This window comes from Oryza sativa, chromosome 10, assembly GCF_034140825.1.
Source record: "Oryza sativa Japonica Group chromosome 10, ASM3414082v1".
Classification (NCBI taxonomy): domain Eukaryota; kingdom Viridiplantae; phylum Streptophyta; class Magnoliopsida; order Poales; family Poaceae; genus Oryza; species Oryza sativa.
The window spans coordinates 20,229,293-20,249,990 of record NC_089044.1 but is presented as its reverse complement, the minus strand read 5'-3'; the positions used below and the strand labels follow the sequence as shown (position 1 = coordinate 20,249,990).

The following is a 20,698-nucleotide window of genomic DNA, read 5'->3' as shown; positions in this document are numbered from 1 at the left end:
GAGAGAAGATTGCTGACTAGGATTGTTGACCTCACTTTTTTTTTGTCACTTACATATGTGCCACACATATTTATTTTTTTATTTTTTGCTGACTATGATAACACGTCAGTAAAACCGGGCAAAAATACTGCCGAGGGACCTCCGGTGAACGGTTTTAGTGAGTTTAGGGGTGAATATTTCTGGTATTGTGGTTGAGGGACCTTAAAATATCTCGCTGTCAAAGTAAGGGACCTCCGGTGAACTTATTCCAATTTTTTTTGATCCATTTACTTGTATGGGATTAGAATTTGGAAGGAAAAAAGTATACATGGACTCCCTCAGCTATCGCCCGAGTATGATTCATGTCCTCCAACCATAAAACCGGGTATATCGATTCCTCCAACTATCAAAACCGGTGCAAAAAATATCTCTCGATGGTTTTGGAGGTTGTTTTGGCTGACATGGCACCTACGTGGCGGCCTTGACTAAGTCTTTGTCCTACGTGGGACCCATATGTCATTCACACCAAAAAAAAAGTATTATGGGACCCACCGACATGTTAGACCCACATGTCATCCTCCCTCTCCTTCCCTTCTTCCTTGCATGTTGGAGTTTTCAATCCATTTACTTGTATGGGATTAGAATTTGGAAAAACTAAATTTTGACTCTCTAAAATATTTGAGCATGTTGGTAAAGCTCCAACTTCTAAATTTAGCTCCAACAGTTAGGTTTAGAGTGAATTTGTGGAGCAGCCTAAACCCAGCTCTCAATTTGTGAGAACACTCCACCCAGCTCCGCTCACATTTTAGGTGTAGTTTAAACTTTTTGGCTGAGCTTCAGCTTCAAGAGAAATGGAGCTGGAGCTGAAGCTGTGCCAAACAGACTGTAACTATAATCTGATTTGTATCCCTCAAGCATGATATTAGATATATTGACCTCCAAACTATTAAAATCAATGTAAAATGATTTTCTCGGTAGTTTTGAAAAGATGTGGCTTGTTGACCTGATCCAATAGATCGAGTTAGCATGTACTCCCTCCATCCAAAAAAAGATAAACCCTATATTTTCGTGTCCAACATTTGACTGTTCGTCTTATATGAAATTTTTTTATAATTAGTATTTTTATTGTTGTTAGATGATAAAACATGATTAATACTTTATGCATGACTTATCTTTTAAAATTTTTTATAACTTTTTTAAATAAGACAAGACGGTCAAACGTTGAACACGGAAACCTTTTTTGAACGGAGGGAGTTAGGCCAACTGCCGAAGCAGGGTTGCCACCGAGGTCTCCACTGGCCCGCTGCATCTCCACACACGTCAGATTTGTGTGTGAACCAAGATTTAGAAAGCCATGATTTACTGTATCCTGAGCGCACAAAGTTCACGTGGTCGGAAACCCGTCAAATCCCTGCAAGCAGTTGTCGTTGCCGATGAGCCTTCTGCTTCTTTCTCGTACAGTATTTGGGAAAGTCGTGATTACCAAATGCTTAACCTCTTCTGCTCGACATGCATCCAGAGGAACCGTGAGATCCGCCACCACAAATGCCCAGGATGTGGCACCCCGTTTGGACAAGAGCAACGTCGCAAAAAAAAAAACAGCTGCTGCTTCGTTAACCTGCAGTGCTTCGATCTTGTGTAAATAACAGCTGCAGCTGCTTCTTCGTCAACCTGCAATGTTTCGATCTTGTGTAAATATTATAGTTCCTATTATAGTGTCATCTGTAGAAAGGACGATAGATAGATAGACCGAAATCATGGTATGACTTGCAGAAACCTCCATGGACGAAAAGCCAAAAATGTTAGGAGGAATATTTTTGTGCAAAGTTGGTATCTTTGCTATTAGCTGAAGCCTGAATTTCACAATTACTGATTTGTCGCAGTTCGTCAATACTGTTTTACACAAATTCCTGGGGATATGAAACCGGCAACAAAACGCACTTCATGAGCAAGGATGAATTGCAAAGGGCACGCCGGAGCGCACCAGTATTTTCATAATTAAATAGAAGAGCCAGGGTTTCACTTGTTTTTTTTAAACAAAAAAATACAGAACAAAATATGCTTGTGCTGAAGCAGGCTAGTCGGATAGAGCGACAGAAGTTGCAGGAATGTCTGCTGTCTCCAGAGAGTTTCTACTCCAAATTACAGATGATAGCTACTTTTTGTTGATCCCTCCAAATGCAACAGCTTGCTTGGGCACCCAAAGTGCAAGGTTCAGCTAAAGGCTAGCGCTCTTCTTCGATACCAGCCTAGAGTTTCAGTGGCTCTAGTCGTAGTACCAAAGCTTCATGTCTTCTGGGTCATGATCTGCAAAAGACATACAGCGTAGCGTTAGAACAAGCCGAGGAACAGAACATTTGTGATTGGGATTTACAAAATAAACACTCAAGCAAGCCATGGAAAGGAACATGCTTATGGAAACATATTACAAGAGATGGAATACGAGAGATTTAGTAATTGTGTATTGGATCTTACAAATTCTAAGATTGTTTTTGCATAATTTCTACCATGAATTGTGTCATCAGATTTAGTAAAGCTGTTCTTTTGATATTTGTTTAATTATTCAGAGTTGTAAAACGGATAACAAAATGTGCATAGTAGTGTCAGAATTACATGCTGGTACCAACCAAGTTTAGTGTGAAGACAAGTGTGACGAGATGATGTAGCTAGTCACTCCTACAGATGCAAGGGGTTATAGGGAACACTATCTTATCCAATAAGGCGTTGATGTTATTGCATAACAAGCAATTACCTGGAATTGGAAATCATGCTGCTCAGCACGAGACGTAGTTATCAGATTAGGCTGCAAAAGGATCCAGGTGGTCCGGTGTAAGTAGTTCTTTTCCTCCCACAAGGTGACAGAACGACAGTTCAGCAGTTTACCTGCACAAGAAAGGAATGGGTTAACACTCAAAAAGAAAAAAAATCATACAAAAATAGTTTTATGAAAGATAAAAATATATCCACAAAAGTTAGCACCTGGAAGGCCCTGCAAAACAATAAATTTCAAGAGTAAAAACAAAGAACAGTGAAAAAAATGTTAGAAACATAACCTGCAAAAGAGAGAATCATGTAAAATACATAGGGTTTATATGAAAAGAAACCATAAATAAGTCGCACTTTACCAGCGGCCTGCCAGGCAACACACTAACAGCCTTGCAGAAATTTCAGTTAGTTCACACCCCCCATATAAGAACCAATTAATCTATAACAAATTTACAAAATCATTCATCCAATCAAGCTATTCACATAGTTGATATGTTGATCATACCAACATGCACAAGATATAAGTATCCTTAAGAAGACATGGAATAGAAGGGTTATGGCGAAGTGCCATTAGAGTAAACACGATTAATGCAGTATAGGAAAATAATCTAAGCGATAGCATCAAATGATTATCAGAAAGTACTATGCAATTCAGAATAGGCGGTTCAACCAAAATTACGAGTTACAACAAGGTCCCATAAATTAGAACTGATACTACATAGACATTTATTCGGTGCATCCAAGGAGAGTCTCATATCCCTTCGTAAGTCTATAAAGAAGGAAGCTCTTATAGTTCCATCCTGTCAAAGGGAGAAAGGGGTCGAAACAACGGCATTAGCCAGCTGTGGGCAAGAAAAGACGGATTCTCGTTATCTCTAGCTCAGGTCCATGCCGTCTCCAACTTGGCTTGGGATTGGAGACACAGCGGTGTAGGACCTCTCGAAAGGGGATGGATGCAGTTGTGCACCTCGCCTGCGCTTAAAGGAGCACCCTTCGTTGCTGTCGACCTCATGCTTCCTCCGGATCCCCCTCACCGCCTGCTGCTCCAGCGGCGAGAGCGGGAACAGCTGCCCGCTGACCCGGCAGAGTGAGCTGTGGTTGTCGTAGAGGATCCTCTGGTTACAGTTTTTGTCGCAGATGTGCGTGGTCCCGGTCAGTTTGCAACGGTACATGTTGCCAAAGACGTGCTCGTTCTGGCAATTCTTGTCACACTTGTGACTAGGGATTGGCCCTTCTGTGTTAAGAATACTGGACAAGTAAATCACATTGCTGGGCTCAGCAATCACGGATTTTCCAAATACCTCCATTGCACTGCTGCTAAAATCTCTTCACAGATTCCCCTCTTTTCTCGGTTTCGGAGGGATCAGAAGTTTCTGCAACCCAAAACAAGAATTTCGTTCAGAATTTTGTTTTGGAGCTTTTGCTTATGACCCACGCTGTGCCACTGTACTTGTTGATACAACTGAACCGTGCGAATAATTTTGCAATATGAATTCCAAGAGGACCTAGCATATTCCATCCAAATTTGAATTGATATGAGAGGGGAAAAAAGTATCAACAGTGACCAGTACACCGCAACTGCCAAATCCCACCAAATCTGTCCGCATTTTGACCCCCCCCCCCCCCAAAACCCATCGAATTCCACCCACCAAACCCAAATTCGAGTCACGGATAATACAACTGGCATAAAACCAGCTACGATTTACTATATATTAAACAAAAAGAAAGTCCAAGATCCCCAATATTAAAATTCGCAGATACAAACAAAACATGACCTCCCCAAGTCAACACCCATCCCCCCTTCACCCCTCCTTCCAACCCTTGCAGGTGAACCAGAAACCTAACTGCTCCACCTCTTCCTCTCCACGATTTTTTACCAGATCTAAACAGTAAAAAAAAAACAACCACCTCACTACCCGCAGTAAATCCCCTCACGCACCGAAATCACTCCAACCCCCAACACCCCAACACCCCAACGCCCCCAGATCGACCGAAAACAACCCGAAAAGTAAATCCCCTCCCAAAAAAACAGCAGAAATCTCCGGTAAAAGAACCTCGCCGAACCACACAGATTGATTATTACATGCAGAAAACACGCACCGTAATCCACTCCAACCCCCAAGCCCCCAGATCGACCGAAAACAACACGAATCGTGACCCCCCCCCCACACACACACACACACACGAAACACCACAGAAACCTCAGGTAAAAAAAAAACCACGCGGAACTAATTACATGCGGGGAGAAGCGAAGAGCCAAACTTACCAGTAAGGCTCGCGACGCGCGGAGGAGCTCACAAGCGAAGATGGAGGGAGGAAGAAGCGGATGAAACAGCGAGCGGGGGACGCGGAAGGAGGAGGACCTCGTCCTCTCTCTCACTCTCGCAACGCCGCGTGGACCCGCGGAGCACCAACCTCGCAGCGAGCCGAGCGGAGCAATGGCAGGGAGAGGAGGGAGGAAGAGCGGAGGAGGGGGAGAGGCGGGGGCCGATTTATAGGATCCGTGGACTTGGAAATGACGGGAATGCCCCTCCATGGGCTTAGATGTCGACACGCGGCTCGGCTCGGCTCGCATGCTGTCCTTGGCTCATTCGCAGGCTACTCGGGCTCGGCTCGGCTCGGCTTGATTCTATCTTGTCTCGTGAGAGTAAGGGTCAAGCCACTTCGCTGTCATTTCGTGCTAATCATGTGGGGCCGGGGACAGGGGCCCACTTGTCAGTGTTGTGGTTGCTGCGTTAAAGGAAGAGATTAGAGAGAGGTATTTGTCGGATTTTCTTTGCACAAAAGGCCAAAAGGGATAAGTTAAGTGTCAGTGACAGGCCCGTGACTGACGACATTGCCTGTCCCTTGTAATCAAGTTATTTATCCCATATATAGTCTTTTTTTTTAATGGGAACTCGAGTCAGTTGTATCATTTTTAAGCACATAAATTTAATCAAACTTTTTATAACTCAACCATTCGCCCTTTATTAAATACTACACTTAGGTTAGATATATGAGAATGAAATTTCTTTTTGAAAGTACTTTGCATAATAAAATAATATACTCCTTAAGATAATAATTAGTGCTAAAAGTTACGTTAATTCTGTAAAGACCTTATCAACGTCAAACGCCATACATTTAGGATAAAGGAATAACAAGATTGCATCATAGCGCATAGCTTTATAATCTCGAGGCATGTACGTCCGTGCGTGAAAATTGATTTTCACAAATAACGTATGATCCAAATCTCCTGATGCATTTTTGCATACGTAACTTGTTTTTAATCCATCTGTAAAAATGATAAAAAAAAGACGGGCGTTGCCAAAATTTGGCTTTTAAGTAGTCAACCCTTTGTTAAACTCATGATTCTATTGGCCCTGTGCCGCAGAAAACACTACTCTCTAGGTAAGTATTTTGTGTTTATCCGCACAAAATTCATCCACACGAACCACTGCTACCACCATACAGGGATTGCAATTTTAGAATGATTTTTTTGAAATTTCCTCTCCCACTGGTAAACACATACCGCACCCAAAATTTCTGGGTTTTATTAAAAAAAATATAAAATTTATTCAACCATTAAAAATTTATCAAAATTCCAAATAATTTCGACAAAAAAGGTACAAAAATTCCAAAATTTTGCTGGAAAACGAAACTGAAAACTCTGCCACCACAAGTACGTATACTCTCGTATAGCAATGAATCGATGATTGAGAGAAGATAAACGGCGTGCTAAAAAAGAAAAGAAAAAAAAGAGTACTTTGCTTCACCTTTTGCTAATGGCTACGGATATCATCGTTTCCGTTACCTTATCTGCACCAACGGACGCGGTCGTTTATTCCAATGGGCTAATGGAGTGTTAGCTCACCAAACCTCTCCACTTGTGCACCGTTGGTTCAGTTCTAGAAGACCAAAAAAAAGGTCTTGGTACAGTCCCCAGAAAAAGAGGCTTTGAGTTTACTAGAATAAAAAACAATTAGCAGATTGGGTGTCAATGTCACAGTCCATCTCCTTTCAAGCGATGCTGTTGACTTGTATGAAGTCCTTGGAGTACGATCAACCTAGTAATTTTGAAGAAACTTTCAAATAGTCGTTGGAGATGATCAATAATTCAATACTGCCGCTCTCTCCAATCAATGTTCTCTTAGGCTGCGTTCGTTCTAGGGTGATAGGGTGTTTGTTTATTTCGTTTTCCGCGCGCACGCTTCCCAAACTACTAAACGGTGTATTTTTTAAAAAAAAGTTTCTATAGGAAAGTTACTATAAAAAATCATATTAATCCATTTTTGAAGTTTAAAATAGTTAATACTCAATTAATCATGCGCTAATGGCTCACCTCGTTTTGCGTATCTTCCCAATCTTCTCTATCACCTTCTCCTCAAACACAGCCTTAGAGAACACCTCCTCAAAATTTTACTAACCATATTCATCAGGTCTTGTTTTTTTTTTCATGTGCCCAAATATTGTGGTTATTTTTAAACTATGGTTATGTATAGTATTTTACATGATACTCATATTACAATTTCTCATCTTGATGTTAAGTACTATATTGTTCATGTTCTTACTTCTTAGCATTATAGTAGAAATTAGCAAATATCAACTTCTTATATCAAGTCAAGATGGCTAGCTTTCAGCGGAGACGGAATGGTTGTTCATGAGTAAAGTGCATAGCCGGTCCCTAAACTTGTATGACTGTGTCATTTGAGTCCCCAAACTCTCAAAATGCATATCCAAATCCCAAAACTTGTTAAATTGTGTCAATCCGATCCTAAACTGCCATGACACCTCTAGGATCCTACATGGCAATGCCACACGGACAATGATGTGGCAACATCATAAATTCTACACCAACTGACAAGTGGGCCCCAATAAAAAACTTTTTTTTAATATCCTCTTATGTTCATTCCCATCATGTCCTTTCTTCATTTCTCCTCTTTTCTTCCTACTGCATTGACCGTAGCCATGCATGGCCTCTGGTTGAGCTGTCTCTTTGATGACATGAACAGCTAGCGGTGCGTCCATGGGCAAGAAGGCACCGGCACGGCAGCCGCGTCGACGGAGGCGCTACAGCGTGTGGGCATCAGCGCCAGCGCAGTGATGGACGCGGTTGTGTCCTGGGCATCGAGGAGACTCCGGCCGAGAGCGGCGCGACTGCGTGTGGCTCGGCATGTTTACCGGCGAGGCCGAGGCGGGGCACGCCTACGATGTTGCGGCACAGCAGTTCCGCGGCCGTGACGCAGTCACCAACTTCCGCCCCTCGTCAAGTCTGACCCGAAGGCTGCCGTCGAGCTCTGTTTCTTCGCCTCCCGGTCAAAGGCCGAGGTCATAGACACCTACCTCAAGGAGCTCATTGTTGAAACAAGTGCGCCTTCACCTCCATCTCCCATCACCTGTTCGACAAGACGGTGATCCCGAAGCAAGCAGACCCTGAAGAGGCCGCGTCGCCGCTGAGCTGATCAGTACATGTGGTCCTCGGAGCCGTGGCTCGGGGCGGCGGCGGCAGCGGCGAACACCTGCGATGACTAGTGCGTTAACAGTGTCGACAACTTTGTGGCACTATCGCCGCTGCCATGTCCAAGCTGCGTTCATCGGCTATCTACGTCTGCGTCGTTGCGCCCCAACAGGTTCACGTCCCTGCTGTCCCACTGCGTTGCCAAGCTGCTCGACGTGCTACTGGTGTTGCGCATGGTACACGGCCTGCTCAACAATGGCGGCAGTGGCGTTGTCGTCGCCGCGAGGGTGGCGAGGTTGGTTTGCCGTTGCGCTCGCCGTCGGCGGAGCCGTTCTAGCCGAAGCTTAGGGTTATTGCCGCTGGCTTCGACTTCGGAATTCGTCGCCATCGTCGACCCTTGTCCGAAATTGAGGTCTCCTTCATCTTCTCCATGCCAAACTCCCTCCTTCCCCTTTCCTCCCCTAGCCGTCCTGCTGTCGGAGCTCACCGGCACGGTACCCACGTGCCGCCTAGCTATTCGGCCGCCATTAATTGTGTTAGCACGGTGCACCGCCGCTGGACGACTGGACGTCCCCGCCCAAGCCGAGAACACCTCCAGCTCCAAGTCGATGCCCTAATGCTCCTAGGCAGCCGTGCCCAGTCGGAAGCTCGCCGGAGCGCCACTACTTCGCATGCCCCCGCCGCTTGTACGACAGAAAAAGAGAGGAAAATAGAGAAGAGAAAGGAAAAGAAAAGTGGAAGGAGAAAGAGAAGGAAAAGAGAGTTTTTAGGTGGGTCCTATTTGTCAGTCAATGTAGAGGTATTGATGAGGCCACATCAGCGTCCGTGTATTATGCCACGTTAGCGCCATGTAGGATGGTGGAATGGTGGTGGCTATGTTGGACCGGAATGACATTCTTTAGCAAGTTCTGGGACTTGAATTTGTATTTTTTAAGTTCGGGGACCCAGATGACACAACGACACAAGTTTAGAAACCGGGTGTGTAGTTTACTCTTCTAAGATTATACTGATGATATGCAAACTGAGCATAGCTCGGTTAGGTTCCCTGTGGTATATGTCCACCCGGACTCAAGTACTTGACTTTAGCACATGTATCTGCGGTTAATTATTTTTCAGTAATAGACAAACAACATATCCATCGATAATAAGGTATTTATAATAACTTCATCAATCCCAGTATATAAGATACTAATAAAAGTAGAACATGTATTTATATGGATAAATGTGTCTCGATATATGTTTGTCTAGTCTTTTGAAGATATTTATAGGTATAGGTCAGGTGGATGTGCATGTGTGTGAAAAGTACCTGAATATAGACACATTCGTTTTTAAGAAAAAAATTATACCAACGATATAGTTACATAGTAGTACATGTGAGGACTCACGAAATGATTACTCCAACCCCAAAAGGACACAACAAAAATTAATCACACTCATTTCTGTTGGTCCATTTCAATACAACTACTCCTGCAGTTCATTTCTTGGGCAGATTGATATTTTCCGGGAGATTCCTAGAAAGACAAAAGTACTAGTTGTCTCGTTTGCTTGATAGTTAATCCTCTCAAGATTTCGTTCACACTCAACAAAGCTCGCGAAAGAGGAAGTGGATACAGCTGAGCCCCAAGCTGAGCCGAGGCCGAGCCGAGCCAGGAAGCTCGTCAGCTCGGCCCCTACAAGTGTACGGGCGCCACCTGTAATCCCCCACGTGATGGGTTCGCTTCGATCGGCGCCAAGCAACGTTTGTTATTCCCCCCCGCAAAATATAAAATATTCTGGCCTTACATCATCGACGGGGCAACTCCTGCCTATGCGTCGCTGCGCGGTGGGACCAGGGCACTCGCCCGAGGGGGATGGCCCACCTGTCATCGAGCGGGTGGCGGGCCCGCACCGCGGACACGGGTTAGGTGGGTCGACCGGTCGACGCGAGCGACCGCTGGTTTTGTTAATGAAGAATAATTAAATGGAGCATTAGTAGTTGTACTACGTAGTAGTACTGCAGTATAATTAATCTCAAGAAGGATAATCCTAGGCTTGTGCTGTGGATGTGGGGCCCACCTGCAGAGCACGCGCGGCACATTGGATGCGAACCGCGAAGGAGACGCGGCCGCGTTTTTTTTTTTTTATCCCCTCCTGCCAAGTCCACGTTCCGCAGTTCATGCGTGTGTTGTCGTTATCCGCGAGTGCGCGGGAGGACCGTCGGATCGGGATCTGACGGCTCCTTCAAACAGTCTTATCCCCTGGGAATGGGATGGTGCGAGTGCGATTCGAGAGTGTGGAGTTGCAGATTGCAGAAAACGACTTCAAAGATAGGAGTGCAAAATTCCTATGATCAGAGCAGAGAAAGACGGGATCATTGGGTAGCAAAATCAAACAATCGAGTACTATGGTCACTGGTGATTTTTTAAAACAAAATTCCTATGATCCGAGTAGAGAAAGACGGGATCAATGGATAGCAAAATCAAACAATCCAGTACTATGGTCTTTGGGGATTTAAAGCAGCATAGTACATAGGTAGGTTGCCATGTCAAAATTTCACAAAAATCGCCGTAGATAATAATAATCCATCCGATATTCCCGCAAAAAAAAAATCCATCCGATATGTAGGTCCCTGAGGTAGACATCTTGTTCTAAGGGTATGCTTGAATTGAAAGGTATTTAGGGACATAGGACCCAAGAAAATTAGAGCAAGATTGAACCAAGGAAACCCTAAATTAATTCTAAAATCAAGTTCTAAAATCTAAAGTTGGGGCTTGTAAACGGGTGAAGTAAATTAGTCCAGTGATCTTGGAGCACGTACAGTGGCAGCCCTGCGGTGCTTAGCTGAAATCTGAAGGGATTTGAAGATGCTCGTGCATGTGAAATGCTTATAAAACCGGGGTGTGCCGACAATAGCGGGCACCCACCACTTACCATGTTACCCATTGAGGAAGAGAGCACATGCGTAACCACAGAATCACAGCAGCCTACCGTGGCTTATCCGGACCCCGGTTTGCTTCAGAAGTTGATGAAAAATAAAAGATAGTGCAAAATTCCCGGACATTCTTTATTTGTTAGCGAATTTGCTTCGAACGATCGTTCAAACAATTTCAAGTTCAATTCCAGATGAATTCTACGGGTTCTAACTTCTATAACATGATGGAAACATGCTGCATGAAAACTGAAGATCTACTACAATTGCATGGCTGTGTATAAATGACTAGATGTATACAGTGAGAATGGAGATGCGGCAGAGAAAAGCAATGTAACTGTATAAAAACAAGGTTTACATACTTATCTCTGCCAATGCAGGTGGTAGCGCAGCCGTTTTATCTGGAGATCCTCTTCTGAATCTTGACATCTTTGAATTTTAGTTTGAGCTTCATTATACCAGCTTGGACTTGCACTTCGTTCTTCGATGAGTCTATTTTGACAACAGTAGCTTCGTTTTTGAGCTTAGGAACATAAACTAAATCTCCAACTTCCGGAATCCCATTATCTTCACCTAAGCCAAAAAAAAAGAGAAGAACAGAACAGAAGAAAAATACTCACAAATTAACTTGTCTTGAAATTGCATGGGCGTTAAATTATATGCTATGCATATTCGCATAAGTTATCTTACCTTCGGTCGTTGTGGCCATGCTGATGTTTGTGTTCTGTGCCTTTTTGACAGCAGGAGTACTCGTTGGTTCAGGGTCCTTCAATCTCTCAGGTTTGTCGTTCTGCACAGCTTTCTCTTCTTCAAGCACTCTTTTGGCTATTGCAGATTCGCGGAACTGCTGAAACTTCTTACGTATAATGGAACGAGCCATAACAGCATACTCTGAAATTACTCTCGCCTTTCTTTTTCTTTGAGCAGAAGTGTGGTCTATAATGTTCTTCTGTGCCACTTCCAAGTTATTGTGAAGCTCCTTGGACTGCCTGATACACGTCAATGAACACATGCATAATTAATATGAAAAGTTCGACCTAATAAGCAGGACAGATGCTAATTCAGTTACACATGATAGTCACATGAACACATGTACAATCTAATACATCAGAGAGAATCTAATAGTCACATGAACACACATACAATCTAATACATCAGAAAGAATCTAAGATCCTATGTGGTGGAACTAAAAGTTCACTCGGAAAGGCAGATCGACATATAGATGCAAACCATGATTGAACAACATAACTTAAAATCAGTTATTTACCTTTTTCTATTGAAAACTCAAAAGGTTGTATATGTCACATTATATCCAAACAAGAATGTGTTGGCTGGGAAAGAGAATTGCAGCATTCTCAATGTAAAGTACACAAGTCTAGGTAGAGAATTTCTCACATAACATAATATTGTGCCTCTTGAAGATGATGTTGATATTGTTGTTTGAAATTTTCCATGTCCATTATCAACTGCAAAGAAAAAAAATTAGAACGAGAGAAAAACCTTGTTCCATTTCCCATTAATGGAAAACAGAACCAACTGCAAAGAAAACTTAGATGAACTTATGGTAGTAAGGACAATATCAACCCATACGGGTGGTCCTGCCAAACTTACCGCGTTTATCTCTGCACCAGCTGTTCCAAGTAACTGTCGTGAGCTTTCTATTATGTCCGAGGGCAAACCAAGTCTTTCAGCAATATTGATTGCATTTGAACGTCCTACATGTGTAATACACTACAAATTACATCTGTAACAAAATATGAGAGCATAAGAATTTCAAGAATGAAACATGAGCAAGCTTTATAGCACAGACAACAGTTCAGGCACTTGTTTACCATAACTATATAAAGTCATTCAACTAGTTTGACTCGTCTCAGAGCAGATGGTTTATAGCAAACATTACAACCATAATATATTGCCTGTTGTGCAGTTCACTAGAAATCAAAAGATGTAGGTACTGATTGGAAAAATAACATGACATCTTCAGCATAGCATTAATCCTTAGCGCAGAAAGATTTACAACATTCCATACCATAGGAGCATGGAAGACAAACAGGATGGACAGTGTTTAGTCATGCTGAACAATGTATAGAATAAAAAAATGCAATCAGACAGATAAACCAAGTGAAAGGGGTTGCGACCTTCTTTGAAAGACTGGATTTTATAAGACAAAATCCACATAAAGACAAGTATAAGAACCTTCTAGCATATATTAACTGCTCAAGCAAACATCAACATTCCTAAAGAGGGAGAACAGATAGCAACCTGGTATTCCCCAGAGAATCCGAAATGTGGGCTTTAGATTATCTTCATCAAATTCCATGCACGCGTTCTCAAACAAATCATTGCTGAAAGTATGCACAATATAATGAGCCCTGTTTTGAAAAAAATTAACAACTATGCAGATTGTTGGATAAAAGCTAGTTTGGAAGGTGCCTTATCACCATCAAGTCACAGAAAAAGTACCACTGCATAGAGTAGAGAAGAGAAAAAATGACTCTATATGTAATTGTTCACAGCACATAACTGCACTTCTGTGCAACAAATTCCTAATTCATATACAGTTTGCATTAGAATAAACCTGATTTCTTCTGAGTTCCAACATTGCTGACAGCATCATATCATCAATGGTAACACAAATATTACACGTTTCAGTGGGTCAAGTACTTTCATTTAGATGTTTATTTGTATGATAATAATTAGAGGATTTATTTTCCAAAAACCCATAAAATTAGTCTATAAAAGAAGCCACGTAAACTGAACTAGTATCTCTACAATCTTAAAAGCACAGTCGTCGTCCTCCCGTTCCTACCCCATCCTACGTCCTAAAAGAACGGCTCAATAACCACCCATCCGACATCCCAGAAAAAAAACACTCAAAACTGAAAAAATAAAGAGAAAAAAAAATTGAACTACGTTGCTCAGATCCTATTGCAATGCACGGGCATGTGACTAGTAAAGGAAAAGGCTCAGTTACGCTCATTACTCAAGAACATAATGTGAAAACTGTCAAGTTGAAATATTACAAACCTATATTTTAACGTTTTAAGTTCTCCATGATGAGTTGTTGCTAGAGTCAGAAAGGAACCAGCTTCAGCAAAAGATTCCAAAAGAGACATCCCCAAAGCAGCTCCTTCAAGTGGATTTGTACCAGCTCCAACCTAAACAAGAAAACAGACCAACTTATTTTGAGGAATGGGTAAAAGTTCAGTAGAAAGCCCTTATAGATCGCGACATCGCAAGAGCATTTTGGTCATGAATTGGTCACACAGTATAGCATTCTCTGATGTATTGTTTGGGAATTTGTCAAAACTTGGAATTGGGAAAATATCAAGTGTGATCTAAAAACATTGCACAAATGAGCATCGTTTTTTTGGCGAATATATAAGAAATTCCTTGAAATGAAATTGAGAAGAAAAGAAGCACAGAAAGTCTGAAAACCGAAGACTGATGAAGAAAGTCTGAAAGCACAGAAAGGATAGCATTAATACTAGCTCTTAGGCACTGATGAAGTTGCACATAGACTGTGATAGACCAGAAAACTAACTTGGAAAAAAGAAGAACACTGCTGAAGATAAAGAGATTACAAGACATGAAAACAACTAAAAAACAACAAAAAAGATGAATATGGATCAGCCTGTTCTCTGAAGATACAACCATAACTGAGACAATAATTGCAGTCTGCAGCCTTTGGCACCGATTATTATATGGGAGAAAAAAAATAAAAGAGGGAAGTTGACAATCGAAAGAGGAAACAAGAATTATGCCCAAAGCTTGCTAAAGACCATAATAGTAGTATCAAGAGTTCAAGACAGGGAATAATGTACTTACCTCATCCAAAAGAACCAAGGATTGTGAAGTTGACCATGCGCGAATGGCCTGATAAAAAGTCAGATGTCATACCACTAACTAACGATTTAGGCAGTAACAGAAACGAAGAATTGATTGAGATAAATGCTAAAACACACTCCGATCTGCTTTAGATGCCCAGAAAATGTGGAGAGTGATTGTGTCAAAGACTGCTCATCTCCAATGTCAGCATAAACAGCATTGAACCACGGAATTTTTACTGGTTCAGAAGCTAGAATGTATAAACCTGCAGCAGAACAGGCAAAGTTAACAGACAAAGTTATGCAAGATACTCTGATTGTGTACTCACCAAGAACATTCAAGACTGCATATAAAAAGTATAAAATATACCTTCAGTGTTATGCCAAAAGTTCATATGAAAATGTGCTATTCAATCATACCATAAATTGCAGATACAGAAAGCTTATAAGAGTAAGAAACACAGATAGTAGGAAATGATCACAACAGTAGCAGTGAAACAAGCTGCTGTTAATAACTTCATTACCTATTTTAGCCATTAAAGATGCCAGACCAACTGTCTTCAAGCTGATTGTTTTGCCCCCTGTGTTTGGACCAGTTATGACCAATACAGTAGTTCCTTCAGCAATGAAAAAATCTACTGGTACTGGACGGTCTTTCTCCATCTGGGAGACCTGAAAACTGGAACATATATTATCCAGTGATACTATCATTAATCAGTATATACCCCCAAGTGAGAACTAACCCTAATTTTCATTAAATCGAGGTCAGATGCCAGTTGATCTTCTTCTACATTGTCTTGTCCATATATCCTCCTCCTCCGGATTTCCTAAAACATGTTGGCAAAATGAGAATTAGTCTATAGCTAAATATTGAGAAGTAACAAATTACAGCAGAACATGTTACGTTCTAGAACTAAGGTTATATCCAGAAGCAAAGCAAAAATGTATCCCAGTTCAGAATGCATCATCTTCTCCTTTTTTTTTCTTTGGAAAAATGCAGTAGAATAAAATGGATCTAGAAACTCACTGCTGTGGCACTTGCTACATCCTTTTTTGCACGATGCAGATTTTCCTGGTGTTGTTGGAGCAATAATGGATGGTATGCATTTGGCATGCACAGTTTCCATGCCTTCTTAGAGAGGTGAGCTGAGGAAATTGTACTGATAGACCCGCCTGTAGCAGTACTGACTGTTCCATTTACGAAGTTGGGTAAATAGAGATCAGGATATGTACCATCATATGCTATACTATATTTTGCACGAGCTGCAACCTGCAAGTAAGATAACATATTCAATCAAAAAAATATTGAGCAATAACTATTTGCAATATGAATATTGAATAAAGAAGCACCTTATCAAGTTCAACTGTTGCTTGCAGTAAAATCCGAATATTATCAAGCTCAAGAAGAATCTGAAGATAACAATATGAAGTGTGTTTAAGAAATGGTACTTCAAGTAACAAAACCAAATTAAACAACTGCTGAAACCTTATCAGTCATTTTCGATAAAGCATCCAGTTCAGCTTTAGCCACTAGAGCTCTTGCTTGCTGTAGCTCATCATTCAGTGGAACTGCAACAATTGGTTCTACCATACTTCCAGCATCTGTGCCACTGAAATGCAAATGAAAAATAATGATATAATTAAACTCCCAGCATATTTAAAGATCCAAACCATTTTAAAGAATAAATTAGTGGCTAATTCCCATAAAGCATGAGTATATAAATTCATATTTTTTATAATATAGTAGCCCTAATAATGTATCCTAATAGAGGCAATAGATACATATAGGAGTTAAAGAGGAAATGTGTCTCTCTTAAGGGGCATACAAGACACCTGGAGAGTAGTAATCCATCAAAAGGTGAAGACTTATCCCCTGTTACTTTTATGCAGCATCTTCCATTTACAATGCATACTTCCTACAGAAAAGCAATAGTTTGTGCTTTATTGCAATGAATCTTCCTTGGCAATAAGTGGGTTACATGAAACAATACCGACACAGAAGCTTCGTTATCAGCATTTCGCACCAACTTGTCCATAAGCTGATACAACTGAAAAGGTAACAACATTTAAACGTTTAGACAGTCAACTATCAATAGCAATATTTCCATTAGCGATTTCCTTAAGAATGAAAAAAAAAGTATGTTTGTAAATTAGAGGATGGTAGTTCTAAATTACTCGACAGAGTAAAACAAGGAGCATTTCCCCTAAATTTATTTTATACAGTTGCTAGAGTCTAGAGATCATGTAACATCTTCTACAACCATGTAACCACATACCCTGCTCTCTAGGACCTGGACTTGCTCTCGATATCGTCTTAGCTCAGGGCTCTGAAAAGGAACAATTCCTTTAGTTACAAAAGCGCATTGCAAATGAAATATCATTCACTACAGCTTTAATAAAGTTTATAGGTAAAAGACAAAATAAGTGGGGTATTATTACATGGAAATGTAATATATTTAATACACAAGTGTCAAGTGTTGTTACAAATATTAGAATGAAATGCAGTGTCTTGACATCCATCAGTTTTAGTGCCATTCAATGCTATGAAGGAAGAAGAGAGAACATGTTCAGATTCTCTTTATCTTAATGTTAGGATAGCATATTGCTTGGTTGCAAACAATTTCAAATCTGCATGGCTGAATTTGCCTAGTGCTCGGTGATAAATATTTATTGGTCATAATAAAGAAGTAAATATTCATGATACTGCAAACTGAATTGCTCATTAAATTAGTATCACATAAACAAGAAGCAACAAAAAAGTAGAATCAAGGTGCAAGGACCAAACTGCAGTGTCTTTTATGGAGCCATCGTCATCTATTACATCTTGTATTGATTTCACCAATGACTTATTAATGTCAGCATCTAGTATCTGCAGGTGAGAAGAAGAATTCAGAACACTGCACTGGCATGAATAGTTTACGATAGATGACAATAAGAAAGGAAGATAGAGAAAAACCGTTTCTGTAAGACTGATTAATCGTTCATGTGAGTCCTCGTCTTGCTTCATAGCAGCTTTGATAGTTACTTGCAAGGATTCAACAAAGAGCATCAGGCTAACAATGGCCATTGCTTCCTGACCTTTTATCACAGCACCTCCGGAGACACCATGTATTGCTGACTCTACCTTCAGTTAAACAGAAAATTACAGCTCTACAGAGTTGGCATGTAAGTATGTCAAGCAAAATGAGATAAAAGGAACAAAGCTATAAACTGAGCATGAAGATCAATATGCAGATTAGGCTGTTCTGCACGCATTGTTCAGTGGAGAAATTTACTTCAAGTGGGCATATCAGAGCAACCATATCAATAGCTACTCAGACATACGAGTGTACAATGAACATATACTATACTGTAGACCTTACTTAGTACTAAGTTAGTATCAATCACACAGAAATGGTGCATTATTCCAATACCAATGCTACTGCTACTCAACCATGATTTAATTAGCAACATGGAATTGCAAAACCAGCAAATAAAAAATCCGTAAGAACAACTATAGAGAAACGGCAAACATTTCCGTGAATTGATTGATTGAGTCCTCACCATTACAGTATCCAACCCCGAGAAATCAATCCCTCCACCGGCGCTGTCAATCAGCCGCACCGCCGCCCCGGTCTCCTCCAGCAACCTCCGGCTCTGCTCATAGCTCACGTCCTCCACCTCCCACAGCTGCGTCTGCACCCAACAACCAAGCCAAAAATTCCCTTGTCAGAGGCGAACCCCGCCGTGAGCCCGTGAGCCAGTGAGTGAGTGATCAGGTCGCGGGAAGCGTTCCGGAATCGGGGATTCACGTACCTTGGTGGTTTCCCGGCCGTGGGCGGTTCCGGCGAAGGAAGCGACGGCGTCGCAGACCTTCCCCCACTCGAGGAGGCGGAGGCTGCGCGCGGAGGGCGACGCGTCCGGGGCCGGGAGGGCGCGGAGGCGGAGGACGAGGCGGCGGCAGCGCGGGCAGAGGTGGAGGCCGGAGAGGGGAGGATGCGAGGCGAGGGGGGAGAGCGTGGTGGCGGAGAGGCGAAGCATTGGGGGAGGCGCGGCGGCGGCCGGCGGCGAGCGGCGGGTGGGGGGGAGGGAGGAAGCGGGAGGATAGGAAATGGCGCCGTTGCGTTTGGATAGGACGAACTCGGCGGTTGGTTTTTCCGCCTTCGAGCTGAGGCGTTTACGCTTTCGACCTGGGCTTGGCGTAGAAGCGGGTAGATGGTTGGCGTATGGGCCGGAATGCCGGTGGAGGCCCGTGTTTGGTGTGGGCCGATTGGGAAGCGGTTAAAAGTATATATGGGCCCGATTGGTTTGTTTCGATTCGGTAGTTTGGGCTTCGTGGAATTTAGCCTGCTCATTGCAACATGAATAAACCAGGTGTTCTTGAATGAAAAATGTTCTGAAATAAAATACAGTATTTTTTTCTGCATGTTACGAACAAAATAAACTTTAATAAGCTCTATCATTCAGATACGGTAGAATTATCAACCAGAAAAAAAAATCAGAATTCCAATTTCAGAATGGTTTAGACTCTCTCTGTCCCAAGAAAAAGACAACCTAGGAGGGGTCAAATCTGGACGGATTCGTTGTCCTATAAGGGGTTGTCTTTTTTTGAGACAGAGGGAGTAGTTCAGAACTTTGTGGTTGTGTTAGTATATGAATGACTGTTGTTTTCAGTTCAGTCATTGAATCATTTACTATGCTCTGCTTCTTCTTTCAGTTCATTTGCCGAAATCTCATGTTTCAGTTCATAAAAACGTTTTAAAGCCACGGTTCCATACCAATAAATACTACTACTACGTTTATAACTTTCATTAAAAAGGTCATGACAAACTGCAATTGCTATTAATTCTCTGCAGAAATGTGGCGTGAGTTACAGCAAAATGCTAGGAGTATAAGTAATCTTCTGCATCGCCTCGATAATCCTTACTTCACCGAGAGAAAAGAAGCAGACGGCAGCAATGCAAGCTCGACGTGCTCCGGCAACACTCCTCCTCCGCCGCCTCCTTTCCCTGTGCGCCATGGCGGCGGTGCTACTGCTCTCGCCGTCGCCGGCGGCCGTGGCGTCAGCCGAGCCAACGACAGCAGACGACATTATCCCCGCCCTCTCCGGCGACGACAGATGTTGGTGGCCCGCCGATGCACCGACGGCGGCGGCGGCACCCGCCGGAGGGGGAACGGGATACGACGACGCCATCGCTGCCGTTGCTGACGATGCAGTCGTCGTCGTCGCTGCGCCGGCGGCGGCGACGGCGCACAGGTTCAGGCCACGCTACGACTCCGCGGTCAGCCCGGGCGCGAAGCGGGAGCTCGAGCACGAGGCTCGCTGCGGGCCGCGCGTCCCCGTGCGGCGGGGCTTCCCGTGGCCGGAGTGGAAGCCCAACTGCCGCCGCGAACATGGCGTCGCCGGTGCCGGCGGCTTGGGGCGGCGTCCCTGGGACGAGCCGTAGCGAACAGTAGAGACGATCATCCAACTCGCGCCATCGCCATGCAGCAGCGTTGTGCCAAGAAACGGCCATCGGAGCAATAAAAATTAGAGAGAAGGGCCAAATTACAAAACTTCAGGCAAACCAAAAAGTATCAGTAATTTTCAGAAATTTATATGACCACGTCGTTAGTTTTCTCTGTTATCACACTGGCAACATACTGCATGATAAACGATAATTAGTTATGAAAAGAAAAATACTGAGTCGATGGCGTCCTCTCGTCTGCGATGTGTCATGTATAAATTGTTATGAAAAATTATATAATATAAAAATAATTAGATGGTATAATTTGAGCTAGATAACTGGTCCTGCATAGTTCTCT

The 20,698-nt window shown here is 42.6% G+C and overlaps 3 protein-coding genes and 1 pseudogene across 10 annotated transcripts; 2 read left to right on the top strand and 2 right to left on the bottom strand.

Annotated features, from left to right (window-relative positions):
- Positions 1 to 1,934: 1,934 nt before the first annotated feature.
- LOC4349081 (uncharacterized) lies at positions 1,935 to 5,210 on the bottom strand. 2 transcript variants are annotated; one of them, XR_010737029.1, is made up of 4 exons: positions 5,012 to 5,210; positions 4,047 to 4,118; positions 2,732 to 2,862; positions 1,935 to 2,286 (listed from the first exon to the last, which is right to left on the bottom strand). XR_010737029.1 is itself a non-coding variant. In XM_066304772.1 (2 exons), exon 2 carries the CDS (start codon positions 4,050 to 4,052, stop codon positions 3,621 to 3,623), a length of 432 nt encoding a protein of 143 aa, XP_066160869.1. In that variant the 5' UTR covers positions 4,053 to 4,118; positions 5,012 to 5,210; the 3' UTR covers positions 3,375 to 3,620. The 2 variants fall into 2 exon arrangements, 1 of the variants encoding a protein (XP_066160869.1); XM_066304772.1 differs by lacking the exons at positions 1,935 to 2,286; positions 2,732 to 2,862 and having other exon boundaries at positions 3,375 to 4,118.
- Positions 5,211 to 8,297: 3,087 nt separating this feature from the next.
- On the top strand, positions 8,298 to 9,023 carry LOC136353567 (uncharacterized; annotated as a pseudogene).
- A 2,175-nt stretch (positions 9,024 to 11,198) lies between these two features.
- Positions 11,199 to 19,037, bottom strand: LOC4349080 (uncharacterized). 7 transcript variants are annotated; one of them, XR_001540572.2, is made up of 20 exons: positions 18,710 to 19,037; positions 18,458 to 18,589; positions 17,871 to 18,038; positions 17,700 to 17,783; positions 17,191 to 17,241; positions 16,906 to 16,962; positions 16,748 to 16,830; positions 16,401 to 16,524; positions 16,265 to 16,324; positions 15,942 to 16,184; positions 15,658 to 15,741; positions 15,439 to 15,586; positions 15,053 to 15,180; positions 14,916 to 14,963; positions 14,115 to 14,245; positions 13,350 to 13,459; positions 12,699 to 12,802; positions 12,355 to 12,553; positions 11,778 to 12,076; positions 11,199 to 11,660 (listed from the first exon to the last, which is right to left on the bottom strand). XR_001540572.2 is itself a non-coding variant. In XM_015758611.2 (20 exons), the coding sequence occupies exons 1-20, from the start codon at positions 18,932 to 18,934 to the stop codon at positions 11,485 to 11,487; spliced, it is 2,520 nt and encodes an 839-aa protein (XP_015614097.1). In that variant the 5' UTR covers positions 18,935 to 19,037; the 3' UTR covers positions 11,199 to 11,484. The 7 variants fall into 7 exon arrangements, 5 of the variants coding, with proteins under 5 accessions (XP_015614097.1, XP_015614098.1, XP_066160866.1 ...); XR_010737028.1 differs by having other exon boundaries at positions 13,350 to 13,432; XM_015758611.2 differs by having other exon boundaries at positions 11,199 to 11,654; positions 12,483 to 12,553.
- A 653-nt stretch (positions 19,038 to 19,690) lies between these two features.
- LOC4349079 (uncharacterized) lies at positions 19,691 to 20,394 on the top strand. The gene has a single exon (XM_015758435.3). The coding sequence runs from the start codon at positions 19,852 to 19,854 to the stop codon at positions 20,338 to 20,340; it is 489 nt and encodes a 162-aa protein (XP_015613921.1). The 5' UTR covers positions 19,691 to 19,851; the 3' UTR covers positions 20,341 to 20,394.
- Positions 20,395 to 20,698: the final 304 nt, after the last annotated feature.